The sequence below is a fragment of the Balaenoptera musculus genome, chromosome 4, assembly GCF_009873245.2.
Source record: "Balaenoptera musculus isolate JJ_BM4_2016_0621 chromosome 4, mBalMus1.pri.v3, whole genome shotgun sequence".
Classification (NCBI taxonomy): domain Eukaryota; kingdom Metazoa; phylum Chordata; class Mammalia; order Artiodactyla; family Balaenopteridae; genus Balaenoptera; species Balaenoptera musculus.
In genome coordinates this window covers 12,720,750-12,743,685 of record NC_045788.1, presented here as the reverse complement: position 1 = coordinate 12,743,685, position 22,936 = coordinate 12,720,750, and the positions used below count along the sequence as shown (strand labels likewise).

The 22,936-nt window shown below is 40.5% G+C and overlaps 1 protein-coding gene across 1 annotated transcript in view; it reads left to right on the top strand.

Annotated features, from left to right (window-relative positions):
• CPNE4 (copine 4) overlaps positions 1 to 22,936 on the top strand; it is a 438,687-nt gene that overhangs the window by 272,942 nt on the left and 142,809 nt on the right. The window contains exons 5-6 of the mRNA XM_036850621.1: positions 14,122 to 14,205; positions 17,199 to 17,288. Coding sequence (XP_036706516.1) covers positions 14,122 to 14,205; positions 17,199 to 17,288 — 174 coding nt within the window. The remainder of the gene's footprint in view (positions 1 to 14,121; positions 14,206 to 17,198; positions 17,289 to 22,936) is intronic.

The window sequence follows — 22,936 nt, the reverse complement described above, 5'->3', positions numbered from 1 at the left end:
GCAGCAGTCCTCAAGGTGTGGTCCCAGTTCCCAAGACCCTTTCGGAAGAATGCATGAGGTCAAAACCATTTTCATGGTAATACTAGGACATTATTTTCTTCCTTCACTCTCATTCTGTCACATGTGTACGGTGGTTTTCCAGAAGCTACATGATGCCTAGTATCACAACAGGTTGAATGCAACAGCAGATATGAGAATCCTGCTGCTTTCTATTGATCTAGTCATTAAATTGATTTACAAAGATGTAAAATAATATCATTCTCCTGACAATTTTATACATTTGGAAAATATAATTATATCCCATTATGTTACTTTTTATTATGATGTCATAGGTTTATCTTTATTACTTTTAAAATGATATAACAAATGAATATTTTTTAAAATTCTCAGTTTTAATTTATAATATGGTAAAATATTGACAGATATAATCCACATAAACAAAAGCTCCTTGGTGTCCTCAATAATTTTTAAGAGTGTAAAAGGGTCCTGAGACCAAAAAATTTGAGAACTGCTACTGTGGAGTATAATAGTACTTTTGCAAACCACAATGACAGATAATGTCCCTTTTCTGTCATTTTCTGTCATTTTTAACTCCCCTTTCCAATGCTGTCCAGGAAACCAGCAGCTATCTATTCAGGATGGAAATCCAGAGTCCTTGAAATCTGAGAAGTAGGCTTCATGAGAGCCGCATATAAAATAGATGAGGTTTGCAAGAAATAACTTATTTGTCTACTGTTAATGCAATTCACTTTGTGGAGAGATAGGCTTTTTAACTCCTAAATCACATTTATTACATTAGCAGCTAGTTGGTGATTAATCTAACAAGTAGAGATATGAATGTAATCACTTTGGAACATTCAAACTGACAAAGTGTTCTTTCTCCTCCCTTTCCTGAGAAAGTATTCATGACGGTGTGTTGGAACTGATTCTCACACTGGTGCTCTTCATATATGTAATCATGATCATTATAAGCTGTATTTTTTAATATTGCCATGATGCTAGTTTGATGGGGTGCTGTATAAGCAGTTGAATCTCTCTCTGAAGGAGAGGTTGGTAAACATTTCCTATAAAGGTCAGATGGTGAATAGTTTAGACTTGCATGTTGTATGGTCTCTGTCCCAACTATGCACATTTGCCTTTGCAGCATGAAAACAGCCATAGACAATACGTAAGTGAATGAGCATGGCAATGTTCCAATAAAACTTTATTCACAAAAACAGGCAGTGGGGGACTTCCCTGCTGGAGCAGTGGTTAAGAATCTGCCTGCTAATGCAGGGGACACAGGTTCAAGCCCTGGTTCAGGAAGATACCACATGTCACAGAGCAACTAAGCCCATGCACTACAACTACCGAGCATGTGCTCTAGAGCCTGCAAGCCACAACTACTGAGCCCACACACCGCAACTACTGAACTCTGCATGCTCTAGGGCCCACACTTTGCAACAAGAGGAGCCACCACAATGAGAAGCCCATGCACTGCAATAAAGAGTAACCCCCACTCCCTGCAACTAGAGAAAGCCCACATGCAGCAACAAAGACACAACGCAGCCAAAAAGTAAATAAATAAATTTAAAAAAAAGAAAAAAACTTAAAAAACCCCCTAATGAACAGGCAGTGGGCTGAATTTGGGCCACCCACCATACTTTGCCGACCGCTGTTCTATAGCAACATTAACTCTCTCATGTTGCGCTGTGATTTTACTATGTTCAAGTATGCCTGCCTGAAAACTAATCCAGCCTGCATTAATGAAAGCAAATTATCATTCATGAGTATCTACAATGTACCAGGTGTCAGGTGTCTAACTACATTACCCCCAAAGCTCACCATATTCTTAAAAATGGGTCTTATTATTTCCAGTCTACAGATGATGCATAGTGAGGTCAAAGAATTTGCCCAAAGTCACAAGGCGAGGAAGCTATAGAGTCGGGATATGACCCCATATCATTCAAACAATCTCTTCTAGTTCCAATATTCTGTTCTCATGATCATTGTCATGGTTATGCACTGCTTCCTTTTCTCTTTCAAACCTCAGCTGATTGCTTACTGACCTCTCACTTGACTAAATTTCTTTCATATTGGACTAAAAGAGCAGGGACATAGCCTCCAAGTTATTAAAACATTTTACCATAGCAAAACTTCAGTAAAATGCCTATATCATTAATTTTCATTGTACTGAACTGTCCCAAGGGCCATCTTAATGCTGATGGTCAAGCAAAGGAAACTGAAAATTCCAGATTGAGGTCAAGTAACTACACAATTAGACACAGATTTGTTGTTTTTAACTATGAATCTCTGAGTGTACATTTTAGATGCATTTGAACTGCTTATGAGTTGTTTTATTTTCAGAAATCAGATGCCTTCTTAATAGTAATCACCCCTGAGGCTTTCCTGGTGGTGCAGTGGTTAAGAATCCACCTGCCAATGCAGGGGACACAGGTTCAAGCCCTCGTCCAGGAAGATCCCACATGACGTGGACCAAATAAGCCCTTGCACTACAACTCCTGAGCCTGCGCTCTAGAGCCCAAGAGCCACAACTACTGAGCCCGCATGCCACAACTACTGAAACCCACGTGCCTAGAGCCTGTACTCCACAACAAGAGAATCCACCACAATGAGAAGCCTGTGCACCATAATGAAGAGTAGCCCCTGCTCGCTGCAACCAGAGAAAGCCCACACACAGCAACGAAGACCCAACTCAGCCAAAAATAAATAAATAAATAAATTTATTTTTTTAAAAAAGAGCTCTTACTAACATTAAAAAAAAATAGGAGGAGAAGATGGCGGAAGAGTAAGACGCGGAGATCACCTTCCTCAACACAGATACATCAGAAATACATCTACACGTGGAACTGCTTCTACAGAACACCCACTGAACGCTGGCAGAAGACGTCAGACCTCCCAAAAGGCAAGAAACTCCCCACGTACCTGGGTAGGGCAAAAGAAAAAAGAAACAACAGAGACAAAAGAATAGGGATGGTACCTGCACCAGTGGGAGGGAGCTGTGAAGGAGGAAACGTTTCCACACACTAGGAAGCCCCTTTGCGGGTGGAGACTGCAAGTGGCAGAGGGGGAAGCTTCAGAGCGACGGAGGAGAGCGCAGCAACAAGGGGGCGGAGAGCAAAGCGGAGAGATTCCCGCACAGAGGAGCGGTGCCGACCAGCACTCACCAGCCCAAGAGGCTTGTCTGCTCACCCGCCAGGGCGGACGGGGCTGGGAGCTGAGGCTCCGGCTTTGGTCGGATCGCAGGGAGAGGACTGAGGTTGGCGGTGTGAACACAGCCTGAAGGGGTTAGCGCACCACAGCTAGCCAGGAGGGAGTCCGGGAAAAGGTCTGGAGCTGCCGAACAGGCAAGAGATTTTTTTGTGCCTCTTTGTTTCCTGGTGCGCGAGGAGAGGGGATTCAGAGCACTGCTTAAATGAGCTCCAGAGATGGGCGCGAGCCGCAGCTATCAGTGCAGACCGCAGAGATGGGCATGAAACGCTAAGGCTGCTGCTGCAGCCACCAAGAAGCCTGTATGCAAGCACAGGTCACTATCCACACCACCCCTCCTGGGAGCCTGTGCAGCCGGCCACTGCCAGGGTCCCATGATCCAGGGACAACTTCCCAGGGAGAATGCACGGTGCTCCTCAGGCTGCTGCAATGTCACGCTGGCCTCTTGCTGCCACAGGCTCGCCCCATATCCGTACCCTTCCCTCACCCCGGCCTGAGTGAGCCAGAGCCCCCGAAGCAGCTGCTCCTTTAACCCCGTCCTGTGTGAGTGAAGAACAGACACCCTCAGGCGACCTACAAGCAGAGGCGGGTCCAAATCCAAAGCTGAAACCCGGGAGCTGTGCGAACAAAGAAGAGAAAGGGAAATTTCTCCCAGCAGCCTCAGAAGCAGCGGATTAAAGCCCCACAAACAACTTGATGTACCTGTATCTGTGGAATACCTGAATAGACAATGAACCATCCCAAATTGAGGAGGTGGACTTTGGGAGCAAGATATATTATTTTTTCACCTTTTCCTCTTTTTGTGAGTGTGTATGTGTATGCTTCTGTGTGAGATTTTGTCTGTATAGCTTTGCTTTCACCATTTGTCCTAGGGTTCTGTCCGTCCATTGTTTTTTAATTTTTTTCTTACTTAAAAAATTTTTTTTTCTTTTTTTCTTAATAATTATTTTTTATTTTAATAACTTTATTTTATTTTATCTTTATTTTATTTTATCCTCTTTCTTTTTTTTTCTTTCTATTTTTTCTCCCTTTTATTCTGAGCTGTGTGGAAGAAAGACTCTTGGTGCTCCAGCCAAGCATCAGGGCTGTGCCTCAGAGGTGGGAGAGCCAACTTCAGGACACTGGACCACAAGACACCTCCCAACTACACATAATACGAAACGACGAAAATCTCCCAGGGATCTCCATCTCAACACCAAGACGCAGCTTCACTCAACGACCAGCAAGTTTAGTGCTGGACACCCTATGCCAAACAACTAGCAAGACAGGAACACAGCCCCATCCATTAACAGAGAGGCTGCTTAATATCATAATAAGGCCACAGACACCCCAAAACACACCACCAGATGTGAACCTGCTCACCAGAAAGACAAGATCTAGCCTCATCCACCAGAAAACAGACACTAGTCCCCTCCACCAGGAAGCCTACACAACGAACTGAAACAACCTTAGCCACTGGGAACAGATACCAAAAACAACGGGAATTACGAACCTGCAGCCTGCGAAAAGGAGACCCCAAACACAGTAAGATAAGCAAAATGAGAAGAAAGAAAAACACACAGCAGATGAAGGAGCAAGGCAAAAACACACCAGACCTAACAAAAGAAGAGGAAGTAGGCATTCTACCTGAAAAAGAATTCAGAATAATGATAGTAAAGATGATCCAAAATCTTGGAAAAAGAATAGACAAAATGCAAGAAACGTTTAACAAGGACTTAGAACAACTAAAGAGTAAACAAGCAATGATGAAAAACAATAAATGAAGTTCAAAATACTCTAGACAGGATCAATAGCAGAATAACTGAGGCAGAAGAACGGGTAAGTGACCTGGAAGATAAAATAGTGGAAATAAGTACTGCAGAGCAGAATAAAGAAAAAAGAATGAAAAGAACTGAGGACAGTCTCAGAGACCTCTGGGACAACATTAAATGCACCAACATTTGAATTATCGGGGTCCCAGAAGAAGAAGAGAAAAAGAAAGGGACTGAGAAAATATTTGAAGACATTATAGTTGAAAACCTCCCTTATATGGGAAAGGAAAAGTTAATCAACTCCTGGAATCACAGAGAGTCCCATACAGGATAAATCCAAGGACAAACACGCCAAGACACATATTAATCAAGCTATCAAAAATTAAATATAAAGAAAACATATTAAAAGCAGCAAGGGAAAATAACACACAAGAGAATCCCCATAAGGTTAACAGCTGATCTTTCAGCAGAAACTCTGCAAGCCAGAAGGAAGTGGCAGGACATATTTAAAGTGATGAAGGAGAAAAATCCTGCAACCAAGATTACTCTACCCAGCAAGGATCTCATTCAGATTTGATGGAGAAATTAAAACCTTTACAGACAAGCAAAAGCTGAGAGAGTTCAGCACCACCAAACCAGCTTTACAACAAATGCTAAAGGAACTTCTAAAGGCAAGAAACACAAGAGAAGGAAAACACCTACAATAACAAACCCAAAACATTTAAGAAAATGGGAATAGGAACATACATATTGATAATTACCTTAAATGTAAATGGATTAAATGCTCCCACCAAAAGTCACAGACTGGCTGAATGGATACAAAAATGAGACCTGTATATATGCTGTCTACAAGAGACTCACTTCAGACCTAGGGACACATACAGACTGAAAGTGAGGGGATGGAAAAAGATATTCCATACAAATGGAAATCAAAAGAAAGCTAGAGTAGCAATTCTCATATCACACAAAATAGACTTTAAAATAAAGACTATTATAAGAGACAAAGAAGGACACTATATAATGATCAACGGATCGATTCAAGAATAAGGTATAACAATTGTAAATATGTATGCACCCAACATAGGAGCACCTCAATACATAAGGCAAATACTAACAGCCATAAAAAGGGAAATCGACAGTAACACAATCACAGTAGGGGATTTTAACACCCCACTTTCACCAATGGACAGATCATCCAAAATGAAAATAAATAAGGAAACACAAGCTTTAAATGATACATTAAACAAGATGGACTTAATTGATATTTATAGGACATTCCATCCAAAAACAACAGAATACACTTTTTCTCAAGTGCTCATGGAACATTCTCCAGGATAGATCATATCTTGGGTCACAAATCAAGCCTTGGTAAATTTAAGAAAATTGAAATCGTATCAAGTATCTTTTCCGACCACAATGCTATAAGACTAGATATCAATTACAGGAAAAAATCTGTAAAAAATACAAACACATGGAGGCTACATAATACACTACTTAATAACGAAGTGATCACTGAAGAAATCAAAGGGGAAATCTAAAAATACCTAAAAACAAATGACAATGGAGACACAACCACCCAAAACCTATGGGACGCAGCAAAAGCAGTTCTAAGAGGGAAGGCTATAGCAATACAAGCCTACCTGAAGAAACAGGAAACATCTCGAATAAACAACCTAAACTTGCACCTAAAGCAATTACAGAAAGAAGAACAAAGAAACTCCAAAGTTAGCAGAAGGAAAGAAATCATAAAGATCAGATCAGAAATAAATAAAAAAGAAATGAAGGAAACAATAGCAAAGATCAATAAAACTAAAAGCTGGTTCTTTGAGAAGATAAACAAAATTGATAAACCATTAGCCAGACTCATCAAGAAAAAAAGGGAGAAGACTCAAATCAATAGAATTAGAAATGAAAAAGGAGAAGTAACAACTGACACTGCAGAAACACAAAGGATCATGACAGATTACTACAAGCAACTCTATGCCAATAAAATGGACAACCTGGAAGAAATGGACAAATTCTTAAAAATGCACAACCTGCCGAGACTGAACCAGGAAGAAATAGAAAATATGAACAGACCAATCACAAGCACTGAAATTGAAACTGTGATTAAAAATCTTCCAACAAACAAAAGCCCAGGACCAGATGGCTTCACAGGCGAATTCTATCAAACATTTAGAGAAGAGCTAACACCTATCCTTCTCAAACTCTTCCAAAATATTACAGAGGGAGGAACACTCCCCAACTCCTTCTAGGAGGCCACCATCACCCTGATACCAAAACCAGATAAAGATGTCACAAAGAAAGAAAACTACAGGCCAATATCACTGATGAACATAGATGCAAAAATCCTCAACAAACTACTAGCAAACAGAATCCAACAGCACACTAAAAGGATCATACACCATGATGAAGTGGGGTTTATCCCAGGAATGCAAGGATTCTTCAATATACGCACATCAATCAACGTGATACATCATATTAACAAATTGAAGGAGAAAAAAACATATGATCATCTCAATAGATGCAGAGAAAGCTTTCGACAAAATTCAACACCCATTTATGATAAAAGCCCTGCAGAAAGTAGGCATAGAGGGAACTTTCCTCAACATAATAAAAGCCATATATGACAAACACACAGCCAACATAGTTCTCAATGGTGAAAAACTGAAACCATTTCCACTAAGATCAGGAACAAGACAAGGTTGCCCACTCTCACCACTATTATTCAACATAGTTTTGGAAGTGTTAGCCACAGCAATCAGAGAAGAAAAAGAAATAAAAGGAATCCAAATTGGAAAAGAAGAAGTAAAGCTGTCACTGTTTGCAGATGACATGATACTATACATAGAGAATCCTAAAGATGCTACCAGGAAACTACTAGAGCTAATCAATGAATTTGGTAAAGTAGCAGGATACAAAATTAATGCACAGAAATCTCTTGCATTCCTATACACTAATGATGAAAAATCTGAAAGTGAAATTAAGAAAACCCTCCGATTTACCATTGCAACAAAAAGAATAAAATATCTAGGAATAAACCTACCTAAGGAGACAAAAAACCTGTATGCAGAAAATTATAAGACAGTGATGAAAGAAATTAAAGATGATACAAATAGATGGAGAGATATACCATGTTCTTGGATTGGAAGAGTCAACATTGTGAAAATGACTCTACTACCCAAAGCAATCTACAGATTCAATGCAATCCCTATCAAACTACCACTGGCATTTTTCACAGAACTAGAACAAAAAATTTCACAATTTGTATGGAGACACAAAAGACCCCAAATAGCCAAAGGAATCTTGAGAATGAAAAATGGAGCTGGAGGAATCAGGCTCCCTGACTTCAGACTATACTACAAAGCTACAGTAATCAAGACAGTATGGTACTGGCACAAAAACAGAAACAGATCAATGGAACAGGATAGAAAGCCCAGAGATAGACCCACGCACATATGGTCACCTTATCTTTGATAAAAGAGGGAAGCATATACAGTGGAGAAAAGACAGCCTCTTCAATAAGTGGTGGTGGGAAAACTGGACAGCTACATGTAAAAGAATGAATGTAGAACACTCCCTAACACCATACACAAAAATAAGCTCAAAATGGATTAAAGACCTAAATGTAAGGCCAGAAACTATCAAACTCTTAGAGGAAAACATAGGCAGAACACTCTATGACATAAATCACAGCAAGATCCTTTTTGACCCAGCTCCTAGAGAAATGGAAATAAAAACAAAAATAAACAAATGGGACCTAATGAAACGTAAAAGCTTTTGCACAGCAAAGGAAACCATAAACAAGATCAAAAGACAACCCTCAGAATGGGAGAAAATATTTGCAAATGAAGCAACTGAGAAAGGATTAATCTCCAAAATTACAAGCAACACATGCAGCTCAATAACAAAAAAACAAACAACCCAATCCAAAAATGGGCAGAAGACCTAAATAGACATTTTTCCAAAGAAGATATACAGATTGCCAACAAACACATGAAAGAATGCTCAACATCATTAATCATTAGAGAAATGCAAATCAAAACTACAATGAGATATCATCTCACACCAGTCAGAATGGCCATCATCAAAAAATCTAGAAACAATAAATGCTGGAGAGGGTGTGGAGAAAAGGGAACACTCTTGCACTGTTGGTGGGAATGTAGATTGATATAGCCACTATGGAGAGCAGTTTGGAGGTTCCTTTGAAAACTAAAAATAGAACTATCATACGACCCAGCAATCCCACTACTGAGCATATGCCCTGAGAAAGCCATAATTCAAAAAGAGTCATGTACCACAATATTCATTGCAGCTGTATTGACAATAGCCAGGACATGGAAGCAACCTAAATGTCCATCATCGGATGAGTGGATAAAGATGATGTGGCGCATATATACAATGGAATATTACTCAGCCATTAAAAGAAACGAAATGGAGTTATTTGTAGTGAGGTGGATGGAGTTAGAGTCTGTCATACAGAGTGAAGTCAGTCAGAAAGAGAAAAACAAATACAGTATGCTAACACATATATATGGAATCTAAGGGGAAAAAATATCATTAAGAACTTAGTGGCAAGACGGGAATAAAGACACAGACCTACTAGAGAATGTACTTGAGGATATGGGGAGGGGGAAGGGTAAGATGTGACAAAGTGAGAGAGTGGCATGGACATACATACACCACCAAACGTAAAATAGATAGCTAGTGGGAAGCAGCCACATAGCACAGGGAGATCAACTCTGTGCTTTGTGACCACCTAGATGGGTGGATAGGGAGGGTGGGAGGGAGATGCAAGAGGGAAAAGATATGGGAACATATGTATATGTATAACTGATTCACTTTGTTATAAAGCAGAAACTAACACACCATTGTAAAGCAATTATACTCCAATAAAGATGTTTTAAAAAAAAAAAAACTAAAAAAAAAAAAATAGTAATCATTCCTGATATTTGTATAGTGCTTTACTAAGTGTCCTCAAGCATTCTCTCTTTTATTGGTAATAATAAATAGCAGTAGTGCTTTCTGAGTGCTGACCATGTGCCAGGCACTGGACTCAACACTTAGGTGCATCAGCAACTATAATCTTTCTGCATTGCTATGAGGAAAAGCTGATACCTTCTCCATTATGGATAAAGAAACTGAGATGTGGAAAAATTAAATATCCTGTCCCACATCACCCAGACTGTATATGGTGGAATCAGGATTTGAAAGCCAGTGTGCTACATGTAAGACTTTTTATTTACTTGAAGATGAAGATTATATCCTGATCTTTCTTTTCTTGATTTGTAGTACTGTTACCAAGTCCAAGCTCACTCTGCTCACCACACAACAGACCAATAAATCAGGAGATGAGATGTTGAGGCAAGGAACAGTGACTTTATTCGGAAAGCTGGAAGACCAAGAAGATGGCAGACTAGTGTCCCCAAAACCATCTTACCAGGGTCTGGATGCCAGTTTCTTTTATAGAACAGAGAGTGGGAGGAGGTGAGGAAATAAAGTAAAAGGGCCGTTATTTTTGCCTGGCTTGGCCAGCATCGGGGAGGGTATGTGAGAATTTCTTCCTTTCTACAGCCATTCATAGGTGGGCAGGGTCAGATTGTCTCCCTGTGAGCTGAACAAAGGCCCTTTAGTTTAACATTCAGGCAGAGAGGCAGGGTCCCCTGAGGCAGACCATTATGTATGATTATAGTAACAAAAGCAATGAAAAGCAAAGGTTAAAGTCAAAGAAACAGATCCAACATGGAGTCAGATTTTGCTCTTCCCTGTTACAATACGTCCTCCTGACAACAACTCCATGCCTATCCTTAATAGTAGCTTAAAAGCATGTGAAATAAAGCAGAACAAAAATTGCAATATACTTCCAAGAGAAAGAAATAGGGTACCAAAGTGTATATAGTGTATGATTACAAATATTTTTTAAAAGAAAGAAAGAAAATTATGTCTAGATTCTAGAAAAAAATTTATCAAAATGTTATTGATAGTTGTGGTATTATGGGTGAGATTATGGGCTATTTTTTCCTTCTTTCTATTTTTTCTATATTTTCTATTTTTTAAAAAAACGATAGCAAACATTTAAAATTATCAATAAAAGGAAAAAGAAAAATAACTGATAGCGTTCCTCCAGTGTGTTGAGCAATTCTTAAGTACAATTGACATACACATTCCCTGAGGGACCAACAATCTATCTCAGGGGTCAAGCCTGCGGCTCCTGGAGAAGGGTGCCAAGGGCACGCAGAACAAGCTAAAGTGCCCACACTAGGAATTGGGGAGGGAAGCTCTGGTTCTCTAACATGAGTGTTGAAACAGAAATAGGCTCGAGGACGAATGTCTTGAGCAGATACGTATGTTAGTGCAAGTATGTGTGCCCGACGCACAGTGAGGCCAAACAAACTAAAACATCAGAGTTTGGAGCAGAGAAAGATTTATTGCAGCGTCATACAAGGAGATGGGTGGCTTATGCTCTAAAATTCAGCAAAGCCTTTTTTTTTTTTTTTTTTTTGGCCACACCACTTGGCTTTCAGGATCTTAGTTCCCTGACCAGGGATTGAACCCACACCCTCTCCAGTGAAAGGCAGTGAAAGTTCAGAACCCTAACCACTGCACTGCCAGGGAATTCTCTTGGCAAAGCATTTTAAAAATGCCCGGGGAGGGAAGGGGGTCGCAGGGTATGTGATCAGCTCATGCACAATTCTCTGACTGGCTGATGGAGAGGTAACAGGATGGTGTCACAGGGGTTAACATTATGAGTCCTTAGGCTCCAGGAGGCTCCAGGTCATCAAGTAGTTAACATCTTCCATTTAGTGGGAGGTTTTCACATCTGTAAAACAACTCAGGAAATGTGCATCAAATACTGTTATCTGGGTACTTCAGAGAGAAGCTAAAGCAGAGGATATGGGGGAAGTGCCTGTCCCGGGAAGGCCCCATAGGGTCCTGTTCAGTTACACATAGTGGTAACAATCAGATAGAAGTGTGTCTGGGAGGAAAGCAGGGGCCATTTTTGTGGAGAGACAAGTTTTTCAGGGCAGACTTACTGATGAACTCTGTGTTGTCAATCAGGCACCTTCAGAAATAGGGCGGAACGGTATTTTCCAGACTCTGGGTGTTTGATCCTGGTTGGGTAGGGAGGACAGCCAAAGGGAAGACAGATATCCCCATCTCCCTCCTCCTTCTAAGGTATTCTACAAAGTTTTCACTACAGAGCCAACCATGTGATTTTTTCCTGCTCAAAATCCTTCAGTGGCTCCCCACTGCCTCTCAGGTAAGTGCAAACACCGGATGCACATTTAAGGCCCTTCACCCCATGGAGCCACCTCCACCAGTACTGCCTCAGATTCCTCCCCTACACATCCTGAGGCTTCAGGGTAATTCAGCTACTTGGTGTGTCCTTTCTATGTTTACTCTTTTACACCTTCACTCACTCCATTCCCTCCCTAGAAACATCCTCCTCACAACCATATTTTGCAGTCAAAATCCATTGACTTTCCCTCTTCTGTTATTCATTCATTCATTCATTCATTAATACTTAGCCCTTGGTTATGTTTATGTGTGTACTTAGCACAAAACTAGATGGCCCTTTGGAGGGATGAGAAAAGGTTTTATCCTTCCTTGTATCTTAATATCAAGCACAAGGGCTCCATGATCAGTATATCCCCTGAGAGTATTTTGTCGAGCTAAAGACTAGGATGGCTGTAGGCTTTATTCTGCTTTGCTGCTGTCTAGATTTCTGGGGCGGGGAATTACCTAGTGAAATACATAGTAAGAATGTGATGACTAAAGCTGTTGCTCAGATAGCCTCCTATTCTGTACCTGGTTTTCTTGTCCCTCGCTCATTCGTTTATGTATTCATTCATACATTCAGTAAACACTGTGTACCACTGAAAGCTAGATGCTATGGAAGATGCTATGGTAGAAATATAAAGGAAAATAAGACGTAATTCCTCCCATCTGAGAGTTTATAATCTATCAGGGTAAAAAGCCAAGTTTAAAAGAAAGATATGGACAGGTCTGCTTCCAGTATTAAAGTGCCTGTTTGTTTTACATTACTCTACCGCTGAAAACAACTATAAACACTGGACAAGATACAAGAGACATCTGTTTGAGGGTCTTAAGGCAGTCAAGATTCAGGGTCAGAGAAGCTGAAGAGAAGAGAAATCCATTGAGGTGATTCAGACATTCTATGCAGATTTTCCACTCAAGACAATTCCATAAGGCTGATTCATAAAACCCAGGGATAGAGAAGCTGGGAAGCCTAGCAGAAAATAGCTACTAAGAAACAGAGAAACTGAGCAGTGCTTTTAATAGTCTTATGGAATTGGGGAAGTAAAACTGGAGTTCAGGACTTCAGGGAGAGCTTGGGTTATTTGTAGAGGCTTCAGAGAAGGGAAGCAGCCCAACGGTTGGAGTGACTTATCCCCTCAAGGCATTCACTAATTAGCAAATAGCAGCATAGAGAGAAACTGAACCAATAACTATAGAGCCAAGAGATTATGGAAGTAAACAGAGTCTTTCAGAGTCTCACAAACAGAAATGAGCCTTGAGGGCTTGTCAAGAAGGAACAGCCCTCATAAACAGTGAGTCTTTGAGTGAGAGCCCTTTAAGTATTATACCCAAGGAATAAAGGAATCAGAAATAGGTCGGGCCTTTAAAGACTTTTGAAGAAACCAGCTTCTAAAGCGCTCAGTCCTATTTGGATTCAGGTGACTGCCTCCATTCTAATTGCTTGCCAGAAGCTGAAGACTCATCTATAGCCTTTATAATTTTTTTTACACAGTGTCTATCTAGTATTTAACAAGCGTAACACGAGGCAGAATGAAGAAACAGATAATAAAAACAGACCCACAGTGATCCAGATACTGTAGTCATCAGACATAGGCTTTACAATAACTAGAATTAACATGTTTAAGACAGCAGATACACTGCTTCTTAGAGAACCAGCATTTGGATGGATCTTTGAAGACTACTTGGGATTTCAGTCAACCAATCCTTACTTCTCAAAGGACTCGGGGTTAAGATACAGCTCATTCTAGCCAAAGGTGGGTCTCAGGGATGAAGAATAAAGCAAGGAAGGGTCAAATTCAGGGGTATTTTATCCAGGGCTGGATCAAATGTGTTTGTGCAGGGAGTAGGGAAACAACTCATTTCTGCTTATCTATTGTAGGATTTCTTCAGTAAGTCTGACCCATTTCTGGAAATTTTTCGAATGAATGATGATGCAACTCAGCAGCTTGTGCACCGAACTGAGGTGAGAAGAGCCGTCTTCAGCTGTGCCATCTCGTCTCTTTAAGATGATACACTGACCTGTTTTGAGAAACCCCTTCCCTTTCTTAATGTCTGTAGCTATCCCCCAAGACCTGAAGTCTTCCCAGTCCTTAAGAGGGCTCTTTATTCTCAATGTGGGTGTTATAAGAGGAGACACTTTCTCACCCAGATTTTCCATTATTGACCTTTACTGCAGAAAGCCAGCAACTTATTAATAATAAAAAGATGAATACTAGCTAATATTTAATAAATGTGACTAGGTACCAAGCATTTGACTGAGTGACCTCATATGCATCATTTAATTTACTTCCCACAACTATGCATTGACATGATTATTATTACCCTATTTTACAGTTGAAGAAACTGAACTTTGAGGAGGTCAAGTCACCTTTCCAGTGAGCAAGGGGTAGAGCTGAGGTTTGAATTGAGTTTGACCCTGAGCTTTGCTGTGATTTGAGAAGCCAATCTGCCTTCCCAGGGAAAGTCCATACACAGGACTGATGTCAGATCTGTCGTACAAACGGCTGTCCTGTATCAGCAGTCACTTGGTCTGGCTGCATCTCCCTCTCACCCTCCTACCTTCTCTCCACGTGACTCCGAGCCTTATCCTTCACTATCTTACCCCCCGCTACCCACCACCACACACCCACTTAACAACCAACCCTAGTCTCCACTTTTTATTTTATTTTATATACAAGCCAGTTCAAGAGAGACTGTGTGGGGGTGAGAAGTGCATTGATAAGGAGGAATGGCTTGGAGCTGAGAGAGAAAGGTGCTTCTAGTGTTGGGTAAAGGAAGAAAGAACTCTCATGACTCTCTCAGGATGATAGTGGGGTGCTGTGTTCCCATACCACACACTGGAAATCCATTTCCTTTTTCCTGAAGTAGCAGAGTTGCAGGTAGCATTAGGGGAAATTTTCATGTCATATTTAAGGTAAACAAGAATCGAATAGTCTTGGACGGGCTAGTTCTGTGTATGTCATCTGGTGCATGGTTAGCATTTAATAAAGTGTGTTTACTAAAAGAATGAAAATATGAATGGAGTTGAATATGGATAGTATGTCCACTCCCTGTGATAATACAATGTGATTCTTTGGACAGTCACAAACTATTCACTGGGGAATAGTTTCAAATGCAACTGGGATGGTTTCCCTGAGTGGCACCCCATCACCATCACCAAATAGAACTTTTTCCCACAGAAGGATTCCTTTGGTGGAACAAAGTTCTTTCAGGAGAAGTAACTAAATGTTGGGGAGAATCAGAAGTAGTACCCGTTCATGCCTTTGCTCCAGCCAATGCATGGGGACTTGAATGTGCAGGGAGAAAGAAGAGGGGTGGCATATTGTTAGACTTCTTCACTCCTGATGGCATCCCTCTTCTTGGTAAATTCCCCTGTTCCCAGAATCTCTAACTCTTCCCCATACCCCATTGCAAGGGGCTCCTGGAATCGCATAAGAAATGTGATTGTAAAGTTTTCCAATGAGTCAATCAACATACATTGATTTTTCCTCTTTATTACTCAATAGATACAAAATAAATACCAGGCAATACCGTTCTCTCTGGGTAAGCACATGTGTGTGTGTGTGTGCATACACACACACACAGATTTTAATTTCAGAGGACATTTCTAGTTGAAATTTTGATCTGCTATTGAGTTTTACGAAGCTGTTGTAATGAAACATCTTCACTTTTTAGTATTTCTATACAAAGGTGAGAAATTTAAATTAACCAAAACAATTTTATCTAACTTTTCTTCTCACTATCACTTTGCTCATTCAGGGAATGAGAGCAAAAAGCAGTCACACAGGAACATTATTTTTCTACTTTTTAATGCATTAAAGGAAATTTAATAATGAGCCTACAGTATAATCAATAATTCATCATTATATTAAGGAATTCAGGAGAAGAGGGAATCACTTATAAAATAATTATGTTATGTAGATAGAGAATTAATATTTTTACAATTCTAAGACTCTGCTAACTAAAAACTTCATAGGAAGAAAAGTCAATATGACAGAACTCCATTTAACTTCATTTGTATGTACCCTAGAGCAGTGGTTCTCAAATATCATGCATCAGAATCACCTAGCGGCCCACCTCGAGAGTTTCTGTCAGTAGGTCTGGGTGGAATCTAGACATTTGTATTTTTAACATGTTCCTGCTGGTCCAGGAACCACACTTTGGAAGCCCCTGACCTAGAGTACACAGTATAATCTTAGGCACAGAGCAAATACTCATACACTAAACCAAATTGAATTACTGAATCATCTGATGGCAGAATAAGACTTGACTCGAATAGACTCTAAGGCAGGATTTAGCCAAGTTCATGATTAGTAAACTGCTTTTAAAAGGGTTTCACAACATTACAGTCTTCGTTTGTGATCCTGAAGTTCTGAAGATCTGCCCTGTTATGCCTCCCAAGCATACATAGTATAAATGTACTCCTGGGATTTTTCTTCCAGAAACTTTCCTTCTGACTTGCAATCTGATCTAACCAAGGTCACAGGTCACCAAAGACCGCTCAGTTCTTCAGCAGCAGAATTGTTCTGCCACACTCCCCCACACACCAATAGGCTTTACGTATGCTGACCTCAGTAGAAGAGAATTTATGCCATAGAACTGACAGTCCTACAGAACTGGAGATCCTTTATCAGAGGCAGAGGAAGCCCATCTCCTTAATCCCAACCTCTTTTGATATAGAAGGGGTCATCTCCAGCATCCACATACTGGACAATATTATTGTCATTATTCATGAAATAACAGCCAGGCCAGTGACCGCAAGAGTTCTGCCCAATACGATCCACCTAGTGGGCACCCTTTAAAGGTTTACTACTCCACGTTTTCATGAAGGCACCTGTTCCAGACAATTGTCCTTTTCATAAGCACTGCAGTGTTTCTCAAGCAGTTTTTATGTTGAAATGTGAAAATGTCAAGCACTACCTCTCCAACCCACCACTCCTCTCTTTTTTTCCTCAGGTTGTGATGAATAACTTAAGCCCAGCCTGGAAATCATTCAAAGTATCAGTAAATTCTCTATGCAGTGGAGATCCCGACCGCCGGCTGAAGGTCAGAAATCTGTCTATGTCTGAGAAATGTAATTTTACATATTTACCCCTCCTCTTTCTCTTCAAGTGAATGTTGGCAAACCCAAAATTTTCTGTAGCATTTACCCAAATCTCTTAGCATCTTGATGGAAGAAACAAGGGCTCTCCTTTCTGCTGGAGCCATTGAGGCTCCTGAGATAACATGAGATAAATCTCAATCATGTTATGTTAAGTGGCAAATCCCATGGCCTCTAGGAGAGAAACTGTGGCAATAAGTTCAGAGTATAATTGGGAGTTATTAAAAACACAAATACTGTTGTTATCAGTTATCTACCGCTGCATGACAGACTACTCCAAAATTTAATACTTAAAACAATAGCCATTTATTTAGCTTATGATTCTGTACATTGTCAAGTTGAGTTCATCTAGGAGGCTCTTTTCTTGGTCTTGCATGGACTTCCTTATGTATTTGCAGTCAGCTGTACCTGAGCAGGACGCCCCTGCTTCTGGGGTTTGTCTGGCTGTCATCTGGAATGATCATGGTGGTGGAGCCATTTGTCTCTCATCGATCAGCAGGCTAGCTTGACTTATACACTCAGCAACCTTAGGGTCCAAAAGAGCCAGGACAAAAGATGCACGTCTCGAGGCCCAGTCTCAGACTCACATGAGGTCACTTCCTCTGCGTGCTATTGGCCAGTCACACAGTCATCCCAGATTCAGGGATGAGGAAATAGGACATGGACTCCACCTCTTGGCGGGAGGAGCTGCAGAGTATGGTGGCCACTTTCTTCAGTCTACCACACATGCTTTTTGAGTATCATGGGAATGTAGAAGTTGGAAGAAAAGACTCATTATAAGAGTCAGGATGACCAAAGGAGGACAATAGGCTAAGTGCCTGAACCAGACTCCCAGAGTCATTCCTTATGGTCCCTGGTCTGGCCCTCTCTCTACCTTGGAAGTCCAGAAGCTCCATGTTGTCAGTGTCCCAGAGGTGACTCTACCAACTCAGGATGACTGAGTAAATTCAATAGAGGCCAGAGCTATAAATCAAAAGGCCGACAGGTTCATGTTCAGTGAGAAACATGACCCTCAAGCAGACTCAACATTCATATCAGCTTTACCAGGGCATTTTCTCCATGTGGGCAAACCATGGGGAAGACAGTTTTCATAAGGTTGTGTGACAGCCTAAAAGCAGAGCCAGGGAAGCTGGATAATGGAGGTGGTTAATGGCTTCAGACTTTAAAAGCCTGGGGCACCTACCACCCCAATGGGATTATAGGTCTGTTAGGCAGACTAAACATTCATGTTGGGGGCGCTGACTCCCCTGGAAAGTGTTAGATGGGCACTGCTAATGTTTGTCTTTGTAACTTTACACTTTACTCACTCTTTTTGCCCTGTAATCCTTCTTCTAATGGATATAATTATTTGCATTTGTCAATGTCATCCATCAGTTTAGAATCCTATCCATTGGTTAGTCCCAAACTCTTAATGTGACTTTACATCTTTGTTTAAAACCATTCTGTTCGGACTTTGTACTATCTGTGGACATGCTTACTTCTGTGGTCTGGAGGAGCAGCTCAGAGTTGTCCCTAATATCTCCTGTGGGAGCCTCCACTTCCACTGGAATTGTCTTTCATGCCAAAATCAGGACTCCTGGCTGTTTGGGCCTCATGTATAAGCTCATATGCACAGTGGCCAAGACCTACAGCTTCAAGCCTGGGTTGGAGATTGTCACTTATACTCTGAGCTACCCCATCCCATTCCCAGGGAGATAAATGGACCCTTTGGGGCAGAAATAAGATAATGCCTACATTAGCCATAGGTCAACTTAGTCATAGTGAGTTATTAGATAAAAGGGGAGGGTTATCTATAATTGAATAAATAAAGATGCAGAAAAGGAGCATTTTGTGGCCTTTCAAGTGCTCTGCTGTCTGTAGAGGACAAGTGGGAATAAAGGAGAGAGAGAGAAAGAGAGAGAGGGAGAGAGGGAGGAAGGAAAAGGAAAGGAATGAAGGAAGGAAAGAGAGATAGACAGAGAAAGGGAGGATCAGGATTTCTCAACAGCTGCACCATTGACATTTGGACTTTGTTGTGGGGCCTGTCCTGTGCATTGTAAGATGTTTAGCAGCATCCCAGGCTACTAAACACTCGTAGTAATACTTCACCCCCATCAGTCTTACAGCCAAAAGTGTATGCAGACATTACTAAATGTTCCCTGGAGGGTAAAATCATTTAGACCAATGCATCAGAATCACCTAGAAGGCTGTTAAAACACAGATTGTTAGGTGTTATCAGGGTTTCTGATTAGGTAGGTCTGGAGTGAGCCTGAGAATTTGCATTCTACAATTCCTGAGTGATGCTAATGCTGCTGGTCCCAGCCCACACTGAGAACCCCTGGTACAGACATTTGCTCCTTCATTACAGTCCTTCCGCGGCTCAGTGCCCCCCACCACTTTCCACCACCCAGCCTCCCCTCCACCACCTTTTCTCTGCCCAGCACTCGTACCCACCCTGCCCTCTCCAAGCCCTCAGGGCTTGGCACATGCCTCTCTCTGCCTGATGCCTTCTTCATTCTTCTGCTTTTCTTGGATTATCGTCATCTGCTACTTTCCTTCGGGTCTCTCCAATATCCCTCCACTTCCAGAAACCTTCCCTGATCTCTTTAGCTTCTATGGGTGCCCTCTAGCCCTCTGCACCCAACTCATGGAGATACTTCTCCACTTGTTTGGAACATTTCCATTTCCATCTCTTTCCCCAGCAGGTGACTCTTTCTTCCCAGTTTGCCCCTTCAGGGTGAGAACCATGTTTTTTTCCCTGTGTATCCAGGCATCCAGGCATCCAGCCCAGCGCTCGACACGGAGCAGATACTCAGTAACTGTTCCTGGAGTGAATGGACAGAGGAGCAGGGAGGTGCTAAGAGGTCAGCAGCACCTCACTGGCGGGGGGCTTGGGGGGAGGGAATCCGCCCACACAGGTGTGCTGAGCTCACTAGGTGACAAATCCAATATCATCACTCACCTGCTCACTATCACCAAATGCAGCTTTTCTGAAAAGCTTGAGAGACTTCCCGTATTGCCCTTTATCTGTATTGATTATTTCATCACAAAAGCCACTGAGAAATGCTCATAATGTTGTTCCCATTCAGCTTTCTCTGAAATAAAATGGTACCATATTGGCAGGCAGCATCTCCTCACCACCAAAAAAAAAACAGAAAGTGAACTTTCAAATTAAAAATTTGCGGACTTCCCTGGTGGTCCAGTGGTTAAGAATCTGCCTTCCAATGCAGGGTGTGTGGGTTCAATCCCTGGTCAGGGAGCTAAGATCCCACATGCCTCGCGGCCAAAAAACCAAAACATAAAACAAAAGCAATATTGTAACAAATTCAATAAAGACTTTAAAAATGGTCCACATCAAACAAAAAAAAAAAGAAATCTAAAAAAAAGACCAAAAAAGAAAAAAATTTAAAACCCTCTGTCCATTTAGATTCTCAGTCTTAGCAAAACTCTAATAATGAGGTCTATGTCCCAAATGAGACTTGATATCTTTAAATCTCATTTATTCAGGGTTTACACTAACACCAAGTTTAAATCAAAACAGGTTTTTCTTTTGGTTTTATTTATTTTTTTCCTGTTCCTCCTCTATGGGAAAAATTTTAAAAAGCATTCAAATAAGTATTTTTCAGAAACTGATGCTTTAATTTATTTATTATGAAAAATTTTAAACACCCATAAAAGTAGTGGGTTATGATAACCCACCCCCCTCCCCACATCCTCAACCATTATTAACTTGTGGCCAATTTTATTTCATCCATACTCCCAATACCCATTTTCTATCACCCCGCCCCCGCCCCCCAACCACCACTAGATCGTTTTGAAGCCAATCCCAGACCAGGGCTCACTCATTCATTAGGTAAAGCAAGCGTAGTGCCAGAACCCATGATACTTTTAAGAACCTACAAGAACGTTTTAATTTCTTTTAAAGTCAGAAGGAAAAATGAACTTGTAAGTTTGAATAAAGTGTTTCCATTTTTTTCTCACATCAGAAAACAATAACATTTTTAGGATCCCCAAAATCTATTATGGTGAAAGGGGGTCCATGAAGGCAAAAGGGCCTGGGGCCAATGTAAGTCACTATGGGGTTCTCTCCCAAACACCATGCCATTCCATCTGAAAATACTGCAATATGTATCTCTAAAGGACAAGGAATCTTTCTATAAACATAACCACAAACCTATTTTTATACCTAGATTATCTAATCTTCCTTAATGCCAGCAAATGTTCTGCCACTATTCATATGTGACCGTCTAATTTATTTAATAGTTTTTTTTTTTAATTGGAATCTAAACAAGGTCCAAGCATTGCATTTGACTGAAATGTCTCTGAAGTCTCTTTCAATCTGTTAGTTCTCTCTCCCTCTTTTTTTTTTTTTTTTCCTTGCAATTTACTTAAAGAAACTTGAAGAAACTTTCTTCTTTTACTTGAAGAAACCAGGCTGGTTTGTTCTGTCACATTTCCCCCACTCTGTGTTCCCTGTAAACAGCTAGTTGGGACTTGATCAGGTTCAGGGGCTGTTTTGTAGAAAGAATGTTTTACAAGGGATGGTGCTCTTTTATGGTCTTAACAGTCATTGAGGAGCATTGCTTAGATTCATTATTCCATTAGAATTTCCAAAATGGTAATTTTCTAATACTATTATTCCTTCTTTATCTATTATTTAGAGTTCTTCTGTAAAGAAGAGCTCCCTTCAACAGCTGTTTGGTTCCCTGAGGTGTGATTTGTACAAGAAAGGCCGGAAAATGCTTTATTCTTTCTTTTTTTCAAACAATTTTCAGAATAACAAGTTACTTCTCTAGCATTCTTCATAGGTGACTAATGGGCTCCCTCACTATTATTAAGAATTCATGGAGTTTTAAAATATACTCCAGTGTTTCAATCTATTTCAGTTATAATTATTCCTTTGAAATCTTGTATCGTCCCTTGTTTAACCAGTTAAAACCCCTTCAAGTTGGCTCTTGAGTTCTTAATAGTTTCCTTGCTTTCTGGTATGAATTTTTTTAATTCATGAATTTTGAAATTTTGAAATTCTTTTCTTCTGTAAGATATATATACCTCTATAGATGCTAACTCATACTTTAAAGTCTAGAGACAATTCCTCTCTATAGTTGAAGCTCTAACCCATAAAACGGTTGGGTTCCTTTGTTTCATGTTGCTTTCAGCTTTTAGAATTTATTTTTTCAAGTTTAATTTTGTTTTATAATTATATAAAATGTTTACATGATTCTAAAGTCAAAACTACAAAACAAAGTATACTCAGAAAAGTTTAGCTCTCATTCCTGTTTCTCTAGTTTTTACTCTCTTCCCTTACAGGTAATCATTTTGTAGCACATTTTAATACCTGATAGAACCAGCCTCTCTCACTTCTGTATTCTTTGTCTTTTTAAGGGTCTTCAGGTCTGCTTGGATATTTTGCTTGTTGTTCTTTCCATTAAGCTTTATAAGCAACTAGTACCAGAATTTTTTTTTAAAAGTGATAGTATTTTTATTGAGATTGCAAAGGAAATCTCTTTTAATGTTGTCTTCCCAGCCCAGAACATGACTCGTTTTCAGTTCATTCAAGTCTCCTTTTGTGTTTGCAGGAGCACTTACTGTTCCTCTTAGAGGTTTGGAATGT